This window comes from Nelumbo lutea, chromosome 1 (genome assembly GCF_056320005.1).
Source record: "Nelumbo lutea isolate HS-2025 chromosome 1, American lotus-T2T, whole genome shotgun sequence".
Taxonomy (NCBI): domain Eukaryota; kingdom Viridiplantae; phylum Streptophyta; class Magnoliopsida; order Proteales; family Nelumbonaceae; genus Nelumbo; species Nelumbo lutea.
In genome coordinates, this window is record NC_142684.1 from 161,658,438 (window position 1) to 161,676,478 (window position 18,041).

An 18,041-nucleotide genomic window follows, 5' to 3' on the forward strand; every position below is an offset into this window, starting at 1 on the left:
GCAGCCCTACAAGGCATTCAGATGGTTGTCTGAAACCAAGAAGGTTCAGACTTGTTTAGTAAACAAAAGAAAACAAGAGATGAAGAGAAGAGAAGAGAAGAGAAGAAGAGGAAGAGAGAATAGAAGAGAAAGAGGGGTTCGACTAGCTTAGTCTGCCGCCCCAAATGGTATTTAAAATTAGGTCTACAACAATAAGTGGTACAATGACAGGAATGCCCCTGTCACTTGAAACAACAGAAAAAAGTTCTAATAGTATTCTAACAGCACTATAAACAAAGGAAAAAACATATGAACAAGTGGGGACCACAAGCTTGTTAACCATTTTCTCTACACTCCCCCTCAAGTTGGGAAAATATATTGATCATTCCCAACTTGCTTAAATTTGACTCAAGCTTGATTTTGTTGACTGACTTGGCAAAGACATCGGCAAGCTGCATATTAGTGACAACATAAGGAAGGCATACTTTCTTGAGAGGCAACTTTCTCTCGGATGAAATGTCTGTCAACTTCAATGTGTTTGGTTCTTCTATCATGCTGTATTGGGTTGTGAGCAATGTTAATGGCCGCCTGATTATCACAATACCGCATCAAGGGTCTTTCAAACTCAATTCCTAGTTTTGTAAGGAGAGACTTCAGCAATATTATTTCAGCAATACCATTAGCCATAAACCTGTATTCAGCTTCAGCACTGGATCGAGCAACAACATTTTGTTTTTTGCTCCTCCATGAAACTAAATTTCCTCCAACAAAGGCACAATACCTTGAAGTAGATCTCCTATCATCAATACAACCTGCCCAATCTACATCAGTGTATACTCCAATCTTCATATGACCCTTATTTTTAAAAAGTATACCTCAGCTTGGACACCTCTTCAAGTAGGCTAAAATTCTCTCAACAACAAGGTAGTGTGAGGTCTTGGGAGAGTGCACGTACTGACTAACAACATTGAAAGCATAAGAAATGTCGAGGCGAGTCAGACATAGGTAGAGAAGTCTTCTTACTAGCCGTTGATACATACCTTTATCTTCTAGAGGCTCACCATCCTTTTCATTAATCTTATGGTTTTGCTCAATGGGAGTATCAGTAGGCTTAGCTCCCAAATTTCCTGTCTCTTCAAGAGATCAAGAACATACTTCCTCTAGGAAACAAAAATGCCATGCTTGGACCTTGCCACTTCAATCCCAAGGAAATACCTCAACTCACCCAGGTCCTTTACTTCAAATTCTTGATTAAGCAGTTGCTTAAGAGAGTTAATCTCATCAAATCATTTCCTGCCACCATAATGTCATCCACGTACACCTCCTCCTGCAAGTCACCATTTAGATATGCATTCTTAACATCCATCTAAAAAGAGGCCAAGAAAAGTTAGCAGCAAGAGACAGTAAAACCCTGATGGTATTCATTTTTGCAACTGTGCAAAGGTCTCAAAGTAATTAATACCATTAGTTTGAGCGTATCCCTTAGCCACCAGTCTAGCTTTATATCTTTCAATTGTACAATCAACATTATACTTTACTATGAATGTCCACCTACACCCAACATGCTTCTCTCTTGGTTGATCAACCATTTCCCAAGTATCATTCTTTACAAGGGCATCCATCTCAACCTTCATTGCTTCCTTCCACTTAGGGACAACAAAGGCCTCTTGAACTGTTCTAGGAATGGGAATGGTAGCAATGGAGGCTAAAAAGGATTTATATGATGATGAAATGTGACCATAAGAAAGGAAATGAGATATACAATGGGCAGAGGATGAGGTACACCAATGTTTCCCCTTACGTACTGCAATCAGAAGGGTAAGGTCATCTGAGGATGGTTAAGGCACAGTAGTGGAAGAGGGTATGTCATCAGTAATAGGAGTGGATATGTCATCAGTGTTGGACAGTTTTGTATGCCCTTAGCTTCAATCAGAATGATGTACATTATGAGTTTATTGTAAATGAATAAAAGTACATATTTGATTCATGTTCCCTTGGTATGTTTCTGTGTAATACCCTTAAACTGGACACTTAATGAGACTCGTGTTAGTTTAGAATGTTCACAGCCAGTGGGTCGGTCTAGGGAGACCCATACTGATAAGGCTGGCACTGTTGTGCCACCAAGTCAGTTGGGGTGGCCTGTCTCAGCTGCCAAGGTGAGACCCTAGGCACATACAGTGTAGGATTAATTGAATCTTTGAACTGGACCAGATTTCTAGTATTGCCCTGGACCTTGGAGATTAATGGGCAAAACTGGAAAGTTACACCCGACCCCTAGACTCGATTATGATATTGCACTAGGTGTCGGAGTGGGCTATCTTTGATGTACCAATTAGTGAGATCCTTAGCGGGGGTCAAAACCTGGGTATGTTGGGATAGTCTGGGAATTCATTTGAGTGGGTGATCATAGTGACAGGATCAGCCCCTTTGTCGGACAAAGGTAATGATCGGGGATGCACTCTCACTGATGGAAACCAAGACTGCCGGCATTTGATTTCAATAGTTGAGATTTGTTTTGCAAAGTATATTTTATGTGAGATATAAAAGTATATATATTATGGTTTCTAAAATGTTTGCAAAAGGTTTTAATTCCCGGGATCCATATAAGCAGAGAATGCAACACTGTTCCTTTCAGCCGAGGGAGTGGTCCTCTCTTGTCGGTCAGTGTTTGATCATTATGGGCTGAGAGGTTGAGTGTAAGACCATTGAGGGCAATACCTGATGGGCTAATATTGCATCTGCCCACAGTCCCTGGGTGTTACAAGGTGGCTTGGCCCAGGGACCACTTAGGGTAAGTGATGGGCCCATAGAGCCCATTTGATGGGTTTCAGGGGGTGCACTGTCCATAGCAGTGTATTCAGCCAGGCCTTGTAACAAAGGCTGGGCCGAACCCATGTGGCTGATGTGTAGGTCAATGTTTGGGTCCCACGCCATACAAGGAAGCCCAACTGGGTAGTAGTTTGGAAGGCTAAGTGAGCACACAACCTTAATGGGCCTGAAGCCCATTTCGAACTGCGCTGATTTGATCAGTTTAAATGAGGGGCGGATCTGGGATTAAATCAGTTGATAGGATTGGGCCTTGACCCTATCCACTCAGAGAGTCCAAGATCTAAATAAGATTTAGATCTAGGAGCCTCCTAATAGGATTAGGAGAGGGTTGATCTAATCTACAGATAAGATAAGGGTTCTCCCTTATCACTTAAAGGGACTTCTAATCCAAATATGATTTGGATCAGTAGCTCCTAATGGGATTAGGAGCTGATCCCTTTAAGCCTATAAAAGGAGGAGGGGGCGGCAGCCTTTAGAAACAACACACAAAAAAAACAAGAGAGAAAAGGTCTCTAGTCTTCAGAGTTGAAATCAAAGAAGAAAGATTTCTGCAATCTCTGCAAAACTCTTTCTTGCCGCCTCCTTCCTGCCGCCGCCAGACCTCCAGTTCGATCTCCAGCTTTGTGGGAGAGATCAAGATTCGATCTTGATATCAGCCCTTTGTGAAAGGACTGATTGGAAGCAGTGCTCACGTGCCATCCAACTATTCTTATGAAGGATCAAGTTCTTGGAGAACGCTGCTGATTCTGCTCCATCCTGCATTGCACCATCTTTAGTGGGAGCAGTCTTTGGATCCTTCCTTGAGCGTGAACACCTCCATTGAGAGATAATATTTCTCTGTATTAGGTATACATCTCTCCTACTTCTTTTGGTTCAGATATGGTTCAGTTCATGGTTCAAGATTGGTCCTTGAAAATATGATTTTCTAAATATGGAATTCGATTCCTAGTTGAAAGGGAGAGAAGTTTTTTTGAAATTCGCCCACCTTATTCCACAAGATTTGGGCGTCCATATGATGGATCTCTTATCCCTTCAATCAGTAGTAGGAGGGGGTAAGGAGGAGGCAATACCTGAATCTGGTGCCATAGAAGAGATAGGAATTGGCTTGGATTAATCATTACTAGAACCAACTTGCCACCACTATCTTGTGTGAAACACCCTCAATTCTTTACACTTTTGACAACTCCATTCAATACACACTCCCCTCCACTTGTAGGAATAGGCAAAGGAACATCTTGAGCAAACACACCCTGCTCACCACTCTCCCCCTGAGGGGAAACCCTAGGGGAATAGGGGACATCTTCAAAGAAGGTGACATCCATAGATACAAATCTGGTTCTCGAGACAGGGTCATAGCAACAATACCCATTTTGATTTTGTGCATACCCTAGGAAAATACATTTGGTAGCCTTAGGATCAAATTTTGAATGGGCAGGCCCAAGGATTTGGACAAAACAAGTGCAACCAAAGGTTTAGGGAAGAACAGAGAACTGCTCCTTATCAGGATACAATAAGTTAAAAAGAGTTTTCATGTCCAAGACTTGTGACGGAATCCTGTTAATGAGATAAACAGTAGTAAGATTAGCATCCCCCCATAAATGAATAGGAACATTAGCATTCAACATGATGCTTCTTGCAACTTCAAGTATGTGCCTATTTTCCCTCTCAGCTACACCATTCTATTGAGGTGTATGAGGACAAGTGCTTTGATGAACCACTCCATGTTCAAGGAGATAAGAAGATAGGGGTTTTGCAAAATATTCTTTTGCATTATCAGATTTGAGATTTTTTATTTTAACCCCAAAATAAGTCATGATCATTTGATGAAACGTGCGGGTCAAAGTGGGAACCTCATCTTGGGAGCACATGAGGTAAACCCATAAAAACCAAGAGTGGTCATCATCAAACAATAGAAAGTATTTGTACCCACCCATAGCAGGAATATGATAAGGTCCCTGAGTATTAGTATGCACAATTTCAAAAAGAACAAAACTTCTTTTATTACTTTGTGAATAAGTTGATCTACAATGCTTTGCCAACTCACAACTTTCACACTTCAAATTGGACACTTGGATTGACTCAAATAAATTAGGAAAAGGACTCCTTAAAGACCCAAAAGAAAGATGACCCAATCGATTATGTCAAAGCATAATCTGACTCACAGGTTGTGACACAAAAGACTTCCCATCTTCTTTCCTCTTCCGAGGTGGATGTTCAAGCAAGTAGATCCCATTCGTCTCACGGCCAGTCCCAATCACCTTCCTTGTAGCCAGATCCTAGAAAACACAATGATTAAGGAAAAAGGTCACTGAACAGTTCTGGTGTTTAGTGATATTACAGATAGAAAGTAGATTAGTACTTAGTTTAGGAACATGCAAAACTGAGGATAAGGAAATGGCATCGGAGACATTGATGTCTCCCTTGCCTAAAATAGGGACAAGAGAGACATCGACAATAGAAACTTTGTCTCTACTAGAGGACAAGCAATAGGTGTGAAATAATGAAGAAAAACTGGTCATATGATTATATGCACCTGAATTAATAATCCAAAAATCGCTAGTGTTACCTGGGTAGAGGCATGATAGGCAGTGGCCCTTGTACCTGATTGAGCAAAAGCAGAGGTGGGAGTAGAATCAGACTGTCCAGAGAAGATGGGAAAATAGGCACTTGAACATGGAGCTAGTGTTGGGAGTGGATGGAGCTCCTGTGGTTACAGCTGTGGATGAAGCTCCTGCAGTTATAGCTGCATTAGCATTTCCCTTCTTATTCCTAAGTCTTTCTGGAATTAGTTGAGGATGAAGTTTCCAACAAGTATCCTTAGTATGTTTTGGCTTCTTATAGTAGTCACAAAACACATCCCTCTTTCCATCATTCTTTACATCCCTCTCCTTATCACCTCCAGTCTTAGGTTTTATAGCTACTAAAGCTGATTCTATAGATGGGAGTTGTAACATAACTTTCCTTCTACTTTCCTCACTATGTACCAGACATTAGGCTTGAGATAAAGAGACACTATCTCTAGTGAGAAGCTGCTGTCTTACAATGTCATAGTCAGAATTTAGCCCAGCCAGGAATTCAATCACTCTACTTTTCTCAACCAATTTTCTGTATCTGGCAGCATCCTTTTGGCTCTCCTGCTTAACCGTCTTAAGATGATCAATCTCATACCACAATGATTTCAAGGTGGAGAAATAGACCGACACAGGTTTCTCCCCTTGTTTAAGATTATTCACCTCAATTTTCAGTTAATAGGCTCTAGCAACATTAAGGGCTGAGAATAGGTTTCTTTCATATTGTCCCAAATCTCCTTAGTTGTCTTTGCCCAAAGATAGTTTCTACTGATATGAGGCTGCATGAAGTTGCATAGCCAAGTCATAACCAAATAACTTTCTTGAACCCATTTAGCAAGGGAAGGGTCCTCCTGTGCTGGTTTATTTGTGTCTCACATCACATACCCCAGCTTTCCCCTCCTTCCAATGACCATCATGGCTGATTGGGCCCATTCCAAATAGTTTGTTCCATCAAACTTGACTGTAGTAATCTGAAATGAACTGTTATCAGTAGAGTTTCCAGCTCCTACAAGTCCTTCTCCATTTGGTTTGTTCTCATTTCCGGCCATTTCCATGCTGAAATGGACAAAGAATAATCACTGAATGGAGAGAACAGCACTGTCCAAACTCCTTTTTACAGAAATTCCAAGTACTGTCCAAACAGCACCCAAAGTAAGTAAAAAACTTCAGAGGCCTTTTTACGAACCCAAGGTGGGCAGTAGAGGAGACCAACACTGTCAAAAATAATACAGCCTAGAAGAATGGTCCGCAAAGAAGCCCAAAAACAGTCCAAGAGAATAGCCAAACAGCTGTAATGATTGAGAAATTTCAGCCACTTGACAGTCCAAAAAGCATGAAAACAACCCAGAAATTTCTGGGCTAAAGCAGTTCAAGAGAACAGCCGAACAGCTGTACTAATTCCAGAGAAATTTTAGACACTTAACAGTCCAAAAAATATGAAAAACAACCCAGAACTTACTGGGTGCCACTCTCAATCTCTGATTTAAGTTCTAAATCAGAAACCAACCTGTTTTCTCCGATTCTTCCTGGTCACCGGACAGCTCTCCAAGTAGTTTGAACCTTGGGCACCTTCTTCAATCTCCAATGACCTCCAAGAACCAGGCGAATCAAGCTGAAACTTCCAGCCTTAGAACTACTCTCATGTAGTCGGCTGGACAACACCTACATGAGAGCCCAAACCAGGTTTAGGTCTGCTCTGATACCAAGTTGTCTGAAACCAAGAAGGTTCAGACTTGTTTAGTAAACAAAAGAAAACCAGAGATGAAGAGAAGAGAAGAGAAGAGAAGAGAAGAGGAGAAGAGGAAGAGAGAATAGAAGAGAAAGGGGTTCGGCTAGCTTAGTCTGCCACCCCAAATGATATTTAAAATTAGGTCTACAACAATAAGTGGTACAATGACAGGAATACCCCTGTCACTAGAAACAACAGAAAAAAAAAGTTCTAATAGTATTCTAACAGCACTATAAACAAAGGAAAAAACATATGAACAAGTGGGGACCACAAGCTGGTCAACCATTTTCTGTACACAGATTGCAAAAGATTTAGGAGTGGAGAAATTGATGATAGAAGGGAACTCCAAGGTGGTGGTGGGTTGGCTAAAGTACTCAGATTCAGTGGTTTGGTGTTACAGAAATGAAATGAAGAAATTCAAATGGCTCAGACAACAGATGATTTTAATATACAGTGGGTGGGAAGGGAGGCCAATGAACTGGCTGATTCTCTAGCTAAGCAAGGGGTAACTAGGGATCAGATGTACTGGGCCCATTTGTAAATCTGCTATATATTTTTGTTAAAAGGTGAGGCTGCACCTCGTGCCTCACACTGGGATGCTTGTAACAGATGTAATCCTTCGCTTCTAATGAAATTTAATGATAGTTATTTATCAAAAAAAGAAAAAATAAAATAAAGTTCAACCATTAACAATAAAAAAGAATGGAGAAAAAGGTAAGTAGAAGCTTGAGGAAGGAATATCTATGGTTGGCAATTCTAACAGGCCATCTGTTTTGATTTAAAGGGGAAGGTTGGGAAGAAAACTTGGTGGTGATTGTGAAAACTAGTGGATGACTAGACCTATACTAGGAACTTGCTAAATGCCAGATTATTGATGACTAAAGAATGGAGCCAAACCGTAAAGCTGCTGTTCATTCCAGCTGCCTTTGGGAGATTGACAAAAAGAGGGAAGCTAATGTGGAAATGTATCAGAGCCGCTACCTTGTGGACTTTATGGGAGGAGAGAAATGTTAGAATATTTCAAGAAAGGAAAGAAGTCTTGCTGAAATCAAGGAATGCATAATGACAAGGACAGTCTCATGGCTGAAATCTTCACACTTTTTGGCAGACTACTCCTTTGATGACTTAAGGAGAAAGTGGACAGCAGTGGCTTCTACAGTCTCCACAAAGAACAAATCACAAGCTGAATGGGAATCCCCACCGGATGGAGTAGTAAAATTGAATTTTGATGGTAGCTGCCAAGGTAACCGAAGGCCATCCGGAATAGGAGGGATTCTGAGAGACAAAGATAGCAACATGTTGTCTTTATTTTCAGGACCAGTGGGTGTTGGTGATTCTGTAAGGGCAGAGATACTAGCAGTAGTACAAGGTATACAAACAGCCAGTCAACTTGGAGTGAATAATTTGATAGTAGAAGGGGATTCCAAGGTAGTAGTGGGCTGGTGGACAAGTCCAGAGACAGGAAATCCTAGACACCCATGGCAAAGCAGTGAACATTGATGCAACTAGGATGGAGTTGAGTTTAGGTGTCATTACTATTTCTAGATGGTGTCCAATCTGTATGGGGCCATGTGATAACAACTGCAGTGGCTGAATTGAAAAGCTTATCATTGTTTAGTGAATAGGTTTTTATGGAGGTTGTGAGCTCCTTAATGGCTGAAGCTGAAGTTGGGTAGATTACTATGCCCTTGAATGCCTTGTTTATTTAATTACTATACCTCTAGGAGGAATATGTTTTTTGGAGAACTGGGGACCTATGTGGGGGATTTCTAGTGGTTGATCCAGACCTGACAAACTTCAAGAATCTTTGGAGAGCTAAATCTTATGCAACAAGGTGGTTTAGATTCTATGTTCAATGAAAACATCCTAAAATGGAACATGTATATGGTAAGGTTGACATTGTTGGCGGAAGCTTTTTCTCTGTCAGGAGGTATCAATATTATTGCATTTCAAAGTTGATGCTATAGACAAATGGTCGACTTATGACCTAGTAAAGTGGTATTAATGTGGCAACTTCTTACTTGATGCTATAGACAAATGGTCAACTTATGCCAATATATAGCATTTCAAAGTTGACCATAAAAAGGTCTCTAGACATATTGGGTTGACTTAAGCTGTTGCCCTCCAATCCAAGGGCTGAATCAGTGTCCACAGAAGTAGGTAAAAAGCTAATGATATCAGACAGGGGACAAAATAGTATTCTGAACCACTTGATTGGAATCTCAATGGGTAAGACATTGGAAGCACCCAACTGAGTAGATGAATTGTCTCAACCCAAACCAGATCGAGAGGGTTTTATAGAACTTGACTGGACCGATGGTCAAATCCCAAGCGGCCCAAGAGCAATTGAATGTTCTGCCTCACTAAGGATGCTCCACACACAATAAGACTTTATCATCTCCCACTACTAACAAGGGCTGTATGCAAGTTCAGGGTGTGGTGGTGTGCAATGCTTTCCTATTTCTTAGATTGGTTTGATGTTTCAAAGCATGTTGCCATATGTTTTGGTGCACCTAGGCCAGGTGAGGCGCATTTTAAGGCATGCACCTAACCTAGGCCCAATCTTTTATGTATGGTTGGACTTGTTTGTGCTTGCCTCAAGGGGCTTGGTACATGAGCGGCTCATAGTATTAGGGTTGCTAGATGTTTCGCATCAGATTAGTTATTTGAAGTAATGTTCCTTGCAAAGGAATAAAGAGATTGAAAGTTTCACAAACTTGAACCATTGAGTGATTGAATATGTTTAATATATTATGTTTTTGTTTTAATTGAGATCATATGCTTTTTAAAACATTTTAAAACACTGGAGGGAGGTCAATTCATTTTGGTTACTGATATGGAGAGTAAGCTATAGAATATTCTAAGCATGATGGAGCTCAAGATGTAGATCTAATACACACCCTTAGAGTGGCAGTGGAGGGCAAATGTCTTATGGAGAATATAGCTATGAATTGTTGTTGTGGAGAGATGTTTTCAATTACTAAGATGATTGACAAGGTCAAGGCTTCAAGAACCTTGACTTTGCATAGAGCCCTTGTTGGTAGGGGTGGCAATTTTTTACCCAACCCACTTGACCCACCCAAGCCACCCACTTGTAATCCACCTTAACCCACCCATTTACATGTGTTGAATATAGGGGAAATAGAAACCAGAAAGTGTGAAAAAGAGAAGGTTGGTTTGTTGAGGGCAAGAAAAGTGGAGAAAGGGATGGCCAGCAATTCAAAGGGTAGAGGAAGAAGAGGGGAAGAAGAAATTATTAAATTTGTAGATTATAAAGGAAAATGGTGGGAAAAGAAAGAGAAACAATGAAAGCTTGTAGATTATAAAGGAAAATAGGATAGTGAATTATTGAGGGTTAATTTACTATGGTCGTAGTATATTCAGCGAAGAATCAATGGGTTTAGAATGAAGAGAAGTGCAAGTTTTGAAGTAGTTTAAGCAGGGGAATAAAATAAACTGATTGATGGTGCAATCTTTAACAAGTCAAGCAACCTGAAATAACTCTATTAGCTACGAGGTACATCAAAGAGAAGTACAAGGATGATCCCAGCACACATGAAGAGAGAGAACTTCAAACCAAATTCATATTCTATCTGGGTAGGCAAGGCTTCCTTAACAATCTCAAATACTTAATGAGCAAGAAAAGGATTACTTAACACCCATGGACTTCTAATCTTGCACAAAATCCTTATGACAAGTGAAAACCACTAGTTTAATCTAAAGAAACTATAAATTACTAACATAGCATATCTTGATTTTACTATAAACAATAGCATGAGTTAATTAATAGAATTATAGTAAATAGTAACTTACGTTACTCCTCAACTTTACCTCCTGCATTAGCAGAAGTCGTGAATTGGCAGTGCTTGTTATTTTGGTGACCAGGGTTTCTAGCTAGGTGGGTCATTTGGAGATAGATGTATTATGTTCTCTCCTATGTTTTTGTCTGGTTGTTCTTGTTTGATTGGGATTTGATTTTGTGAGGCTTTTTGTTGCCTTGTTTTATTTCTTATAGTTATCTTCTCTTTCACTTGAGCCAAAGCGCTCTTTCTGTTCCTTTCCTGTCTTTAATGGTTTGGTCTAGTTAAGCTATATCTATATCTTCATAGTTCTTAGCCTAAAAGAACCATTTATCTTCTCTTACTTGAACTCTTGACCTTTACAGGCAATTATATGGTTTCTTGCAAGATGGTCTGCTACATATTTAATGCCACTTGAAAGTGGAAAGCAGTTTAGCTCCAATAAGCATGATCTTCAGCATGAGCCGCAACTCACTAGAATTGCTTTACTTAGTTTCTGTGGAGATCAAAATCAAGGAAAACTTGTGCTTGATATTATTGTTCGTATATCCATAATAACACTAGTTTCATATCCTGGAGAGAATGATCTGCAGGTATGCCTTCAGGAATATTTTGTCTTGTTGCTTGTCAATTTTTTACTTTACTGTTGACAAAGACATTTCTTCTAATTGCTCTCTCTCTCTCTCTCTCTCTCTCTACATTCTTTTAGAATAGTTTATAGGAAGGTATGCTCAATGAGTTTATAATTACATGTATATCATATTACCTTTGGCATTGTTTCCATGAATATGTAGGATATTTTATGAACCTGCCTTTTTGCCTTGTGATGTATTTTGGATATTTATTTTTATTTCATTTCCTTTGTAGTTTATACTTTTTTTTTTCTTTTTTGCGTTAGAAAGGGCTGGAGTTCCTGGACCAAATGTTCTCATTAGCAATTTCTTGGGAACATCAGAACATGCTGAGGCATGCATCCATGTGGTTGGGGGGTGGGGGTGGGTTAGACTAGGGGGTGGTCATGGGCTTTGCACTTATAATAAGGGCTATAGCCAAGGTTCCAGCCTGAAACATAAGCCCGGGCCTGATTGTGGGCCCATATCTTTTATATATCTAAAATATTACATATATATAATATTTTGTATTAAATGGCATATAATATGCATATAAATTTATATTATGCATTATATAATATAAAATTTTATATATAATCTATATTATAAGTGTCATATTATAATGTTTATATATAAAATATATAATATAACATAAAATAACATACATAAATATACATATATTAAATATATGTGGGCCGGTTTGGGCCAGGCTGAAATGATCACTCCTAGTTTAGACACAAGATGTAAATGTATCCTTAACAATGTTTCTCTCTGAAGAAAACAGGACAAAAGAAAATAAGATAAAGAAAGTAAAACAGGACTAAATAGAAAAGAATTTATGTTCCTATTTTATTTCACCCTCTGTTCTGTATTGTTTTCTGTTTTCAAGCAAATTAAGTCACCTTCTTTTATATTTTCTATTGTTTTCTTCCATTCTCTTCTCAATTTAAAAGGCGTGTAAGGGTAGACAGACTTCCCTTGAAACCTAGTGGGAGTCATTCTCTTCCTATTGATCTCTTGGATTCTAGCTAGAGTTGATCATTTCTAGTCCAGCCTGCAATCTTTTTATATATTACATGCATGTATATCACCAAGGACACAAGTGTTATTCTTTAACAAAACCAAAGGGAAAGTTAGCTTGAAAATCAGAGAGCTTAAGACCAAGTTTGGGAGTGCTTAAAAATAAGTGATTATTCGAATAAGCACTTGTTTTGGTCTGGGACCAATAAGCACTTATTGGCATTTGGGAAATAAGCCCAAAATGAGTTCTTATTCTGAGAATAAGCACATATTCAAGAAGCCCAAAATTCGGGCTTATTTAAGTGCTTATTCAATAAGCGCTTATTTCCTTTCTGGCCTGTCTTGGCCCGCCACATTATTTTGAAAATACCTATACTACCCTTATTTGAAATAAGTGCTTTTTCACCAAATGATCATGAGCACTTGTTAGAATAAGCACTTATTTTTCAAATAAGCACTCCCAAACTTAGCCTAAGAAGGTTTTGGTGCTGTTAATGGAAGATTGGTTTAAAGGAGTCTTAGATGGGTTGATTGGTACTGGAATGGAAGAGGAGTGCAAAGCATCAATAGAGGTTGATGGTAGGAGATATGTTGCAAGAAAGAAAGAGTAATGCTAATGGAGGATTGATTGCCCTTTGGGAGTTCTTTGGACAGGGGAAGAAACAAGTAATCTGTTTACTAGAGGGAATAAGGAACACAGGATGGAAGAAGGTTCTCATGCAGATTTATGATTTACTCATGGCTTTGGAAGATTGGAATGCTACAAGAAATCAAGGGTAAGAACTGCTTTAGAGAAAGTTCAGAGTAGGAAGGAAAGATCCCAATGGCAAGTCACACTGGAGAAATTAAAATGGTTCATAACAATGTAAAAGAGTTCTCGGAGAATCATTTTGTGGTATCTGCAAAGGAATAGATTGAAGATTGGTGCTTTGTTGGTGAAGCTGTTAGCTAAGTGTTGAGATTGAGAGGTTCTTTAATGCTAACATGATTGATGAGAATAAAGCTTGATGGATCTCTTGGATAATGAGAAACTCGATGTTGTTGCTTCCTCTCTTCAAACTAAGGTAGGACAATTTTATGAAGATGGTGTCCAAGCTCATATGTAAAGGAGTTGAATTCAAAAATGGCATAATAGTAAGAATTCTCGTTCTGCTTGTCATTGTTGGCAACAAGCAATGTTTGGATCAATTTCATTAGTTTGTGGCTGTGTTTTAAAAGTGCAAGGCGCAGGGGTCAATTTGCGCCTAAGGCGCAAGGCGAGGCACGCACCTTTTTGTAGCAAGGCGCAAAAATACAAAAAAAATGTCAGAAAATTCAAAAAATGCCAAAAAAATTCAAAAAAAAAAACAAAAAATATTAAACATAATATTAATAAAAAAATATAAACTTAAATTTTAAAATAATGTTTTAAAAAACCTATTATCTAAAATTAAAATACATAAACATAAGATGTAAAGCATATTCAAATGAGAATTTAAAAATAAAATCAAACATATAAAACATTTTTAAGCATGTAAAACCTCTAATCTCTTTTTTCACTCAATTGCATTACTTCAAGTAGCTAAAGTAATGTAAAACATATTACATTCCTGATTCTATGAGCTGCCTTTGTGCCACGCCCCTCAAAGCAAGCCCAAATAAATCCACGTTAGGTCTTAAATTCTTAGTTTTCACACAAAAACAACAATGATTTTATAGTTTCAATTGCTTTTTAACAAGACATTTTATTAGGATGAATGAATGAACAACATTACCAAATTAGGGGTTCTCCTCTGTTCCGGTGCCCAGCCGCTATGTTCAAAAAAGCGTCAAATTTTCAAAAGGCGCACACCTGGGCTAAAGCGCAAGGTGCATCAGGCGCACCAGGCATGTGCCTTTTCAAAGGGCTGCTCCTAGGACCTAGGCAAGGCGCATACTCTGAAATGCACCTCGCCTGTGCGCCTAGGTGTGCCTTTAAAATCACTGGTTTGTTGGGGATGCCTAAAAGGTTTTTTCCTCAAGGATCTGTACCTAGCAACAATAAGACTAAGGGAAGTGAAGCTTGAAGCCATTTCCAGGAAGATTGGAGTTTTTTCTGATGGTCTGGTTCATAGTATTTGGTTGACTACATCCGTAGAAGCTTATGTGGAGAGGAGGGCAAAGGATAGAAGATGAACAGGTTTGTTTGTGCTGTTCAGCCGAACTGAGAAAAGAGGAATGTTTGTTCTGTAGCTACAGTAGTTCGAACCAGGAGAAAAGAAGAAGAAGAAGAAGAAGAAGAAGAATATGTCATATAATCCCAGCTTGTTACATATATAGTTCGCTCTCCCTAAGCCTAAACCTTTTATAAACAAATCTGCCCACTGATAACCTGAGCCCACATGTTCTGTGCTTTTCTGGGCTTGCCTTGAGGGTTGGTTGCAAGTGGGTCTTTACCATTAAATATCGGGCTGATGGGACTATTGAGAGGTACAAGGCCAGACTGGTTGCAAAAGGCTACACACAGACGTATGGGATTGATTATCTGGAGACCTTTGCACCTTTTGCTAAGATGACATTTGTGATGGTTCTCTTATCGCTGGCAGCTCACTTTGACTGGCCCCTTTATCAGTTGGATGTAAAGAATGCGTTTCTGAATGGTGACTTACATGAGGAGGTTTATATGTCTCTCCCTCCAGGAATGTATGGAAGTGATATGCAAGGAAAGGTATGCAAATTGAAGAAATCCCTTTATGGCCTCAAATAGTCTCCTAGAGCATGGTTTGAGAGATTTAGAGCAGCACTTGTTATATCTTATTGTGTATGTTGATGACATTATTGTGATTGGTAATGATGCATAAGGAATTCATGCTCTTAAGTCTTTCCTTCGTACAAAATTTGAGATTAAGGACCTGGGGGAGTTGAGATACTTCCTTGGCATAGAAGTTGCTAGATCCAAGGATGGGATTCTTATCTCCCAAAGGAAGTATGTCCTTGACTTGCTCTCTAAAACAGGGAAGATGGGTGCTAGACCAGTTGCAACTCCTATTGATATGAGACACAAACTTTCTGCTTCAGATGGAACATTGTTGGAAGACAAAGGGGCCTTTCAGAGACTTCTTGGGAAACTCTTGTACCTGTGCATGACTTGGCCAGATATTGAATATGCTGTCAGTTGTATTAGCCAGTTCATGCATGCTCCCCGAGATACTCATATGGCAGCTGCAGAACAAATTTTGTGTTATTTGAAAGGCTCTCCAAGAAAATGATTTTTGTTTACCAAGCATGGCCATCTGAAACTTGAAGCCTATACTGATGCTGACTGGTCTGGAAATATTGATGACGGAAGATCTACTTCAGGGTATTGCAGTCTGGTGGCTGGTAATGATGTCTCTTGGAGGAGCAAGAAACAATCAGTTGTGGCCCAATCCTCAGCAGAAGCAGAATACAGGGCCATGGCACATGGAGTCTCTGAACTGTTGTGGCTAAGGTCATTGATGGAAGAACTTGGGATTGATCATGACAAGCCAATGATGTTGTACTGTGATTAGACATGTTCATGGGCCGGGTCGGGCCGGGTCGGGCCGGTTTTTGACTCCTTATTAACAGAAAAATGTTAGACCCGAGCCCGGCCCGACCAACGGGCCTACAACTTGGGCCCAAGCCTGGCCCTGATAAAAAGCCCGAAGCCCGAGCCTGAGCCCGAGCCCAACCTAATAAAAGAAATTCAATTTTTTCCCTATTCAAATAGACATTATCTATTTAAATTCAGATGTTTTTTCCCCTATTTAAATGAACAATGGGCCTACAAGTGAATCAACAACCTTCTCAAATCAAATTTTTTTTTCAAATGGACATCGCATAGTTTTTACTTAGGTTTAACTATAGGTCGGGCTGGGTTTACTTAGGTTTAACTATAATTTGGGCTGGGCCGGCCCATCAGGCCACCCGACCCATGAACAGGTCTAACTGTGATAATCAGGCCGCCATCAACATTGCCCACAACCCAGTACAACATGATAGAACTAAGCATATTGAGGTTGATAGACACTTTATTCGAGAAAGAGTCTCTTCGGGTGAAGTGTGTCTCCCATTCTTCATTTCTGAAGGACAATTGGCAGATTTTCTCACCAAGGGCATTCCCAAGGCAAGGCTTCTGCATGACACTAGCAAGTTGGGCATGATTAACATCTATGCTCAGCTTGCCAGTGTTATGCAGAAGCCTTGCCTTGGGAATGTTTCAACTAGCCCATTGTATCTCCAAACACTTATCTTACAGCCTTCTCTCCCCTTCCTACTACTCCTTTCTTGCCTCTGTGTCTTCCCATGTGATACCCGGGTCTGTACCGGAAGCATTATCTCAAGTTGAATGGAGGGATGCTATGATGACTGAACTTGATGCATTGCATAAGAACCATACCTGGGATATTGTGGGATTGCCAAAAGGGAAGGAACCAGTGGGTTGCAAATGGGTGTTTACCGTTAAGTATCACTCTGATGGCTCTGTTGAGAGATTTAAGGCTCGGTTGGTTGCTAAGGGTTACACCCAAATGTATGGCATTGACTATCTTGAGACATTTGCTCCTGTTGCTAAGATGACTTCAGTTGGGGTTTTACTTTCTCTAGCTGCTACTTTTGACTGTCCCCTACACCAGTTTGATGTTAAAAATGCCTTCCTGAATGGAGACCTGCATGAAGAGGTCTATATGTCTCTACCTCTAGGAGTGTATGGGAAAGAAAAGAAAGGCAAAGTGTGTAAACTACACAGATCTATTTATGGTCTCAAACAATCTCCTCGGGCTTGGTTTGAAAGATTTCGGGCCGCTCTTGTCTCATTTGGCTACATTCTAACACAATCTGATCATACACTATTCTTGAAGAAAAATGACTCTCTGGTGACCTTCTTGATTGTTTATATTGATGACATTGTGGTCACGGGTAATGACATTGAAGAGGCCAGCAAACTAAAAGGATTTCTCAACTCTGAATTTGAAATCAAAGACTTGGGAGATCTTCGGTATTTCTTGGGCATTGAAGTTGCACGATCTAAGGATGGTATCTTCATATCTCAGCGCAAATATGTCCTTGATCTTCTTGCTGAAACTAGTAAACTTGGCACTAAACCCATCTCCACTCTCATTGATCCTAATCATAAGCTTTCTGCCACAAATGGTGAACCTTTTCCTGATAAGGGAGTGTTTCAGAGACTGCTTGGGAAGTTGTTATACCTTTGCATGGCTCGGCCAGATATTTTCTATGTAATAAGTGCTATTAGTCAGTTTATGCATTCTCCCAAAGATACTCATCTAATTGCTGCAGAAAGGGTTTTGTGCTACTTGAAAGGTACTCCAGGGAAAGGTATTTTGTTTGCTAAGCATGGTCACATGAAGCTGGAAGCCTTTATTGATGCAGATTGGGCAGGATGTATTGATGATAGAAGGTCCACCTCTGGTTATTGTTCTCTGGTTGCTAGGAATATTGTGTCTTAGAGGAGTAAGAAACAATCAGTAGTTGCTAGATCCTCAACTGAAGCAGAATACAGGGC

General features: G+C 39.8%; 1 protein-coding gene across 4 annotated transcripts in view; it reads left to right on the top strand.

Moving 5' to 3' along the window:
* LOC148878782 (exportin-4 protein) overlaps positions 1-18,041 on the top strand; it is a 156,895-nt gene that overhangs the window by 94,553 nt on the left and 44,301 nt on the right. For all 4 annotated transcript variants that reach the window (XM_088960143.1, XM_088960146.1, XM_088960144.1 and 1 more), the window contains exon 19: positions 11,273-11,500. In XM_088960143.1, the coding sequence (XP_088816269.1) occupies positions 11,273-11,500 (228 nt within the window). The remainder of the gene's footprint in view (positions 1-11,272; positions 11,501-18,041) is intronic.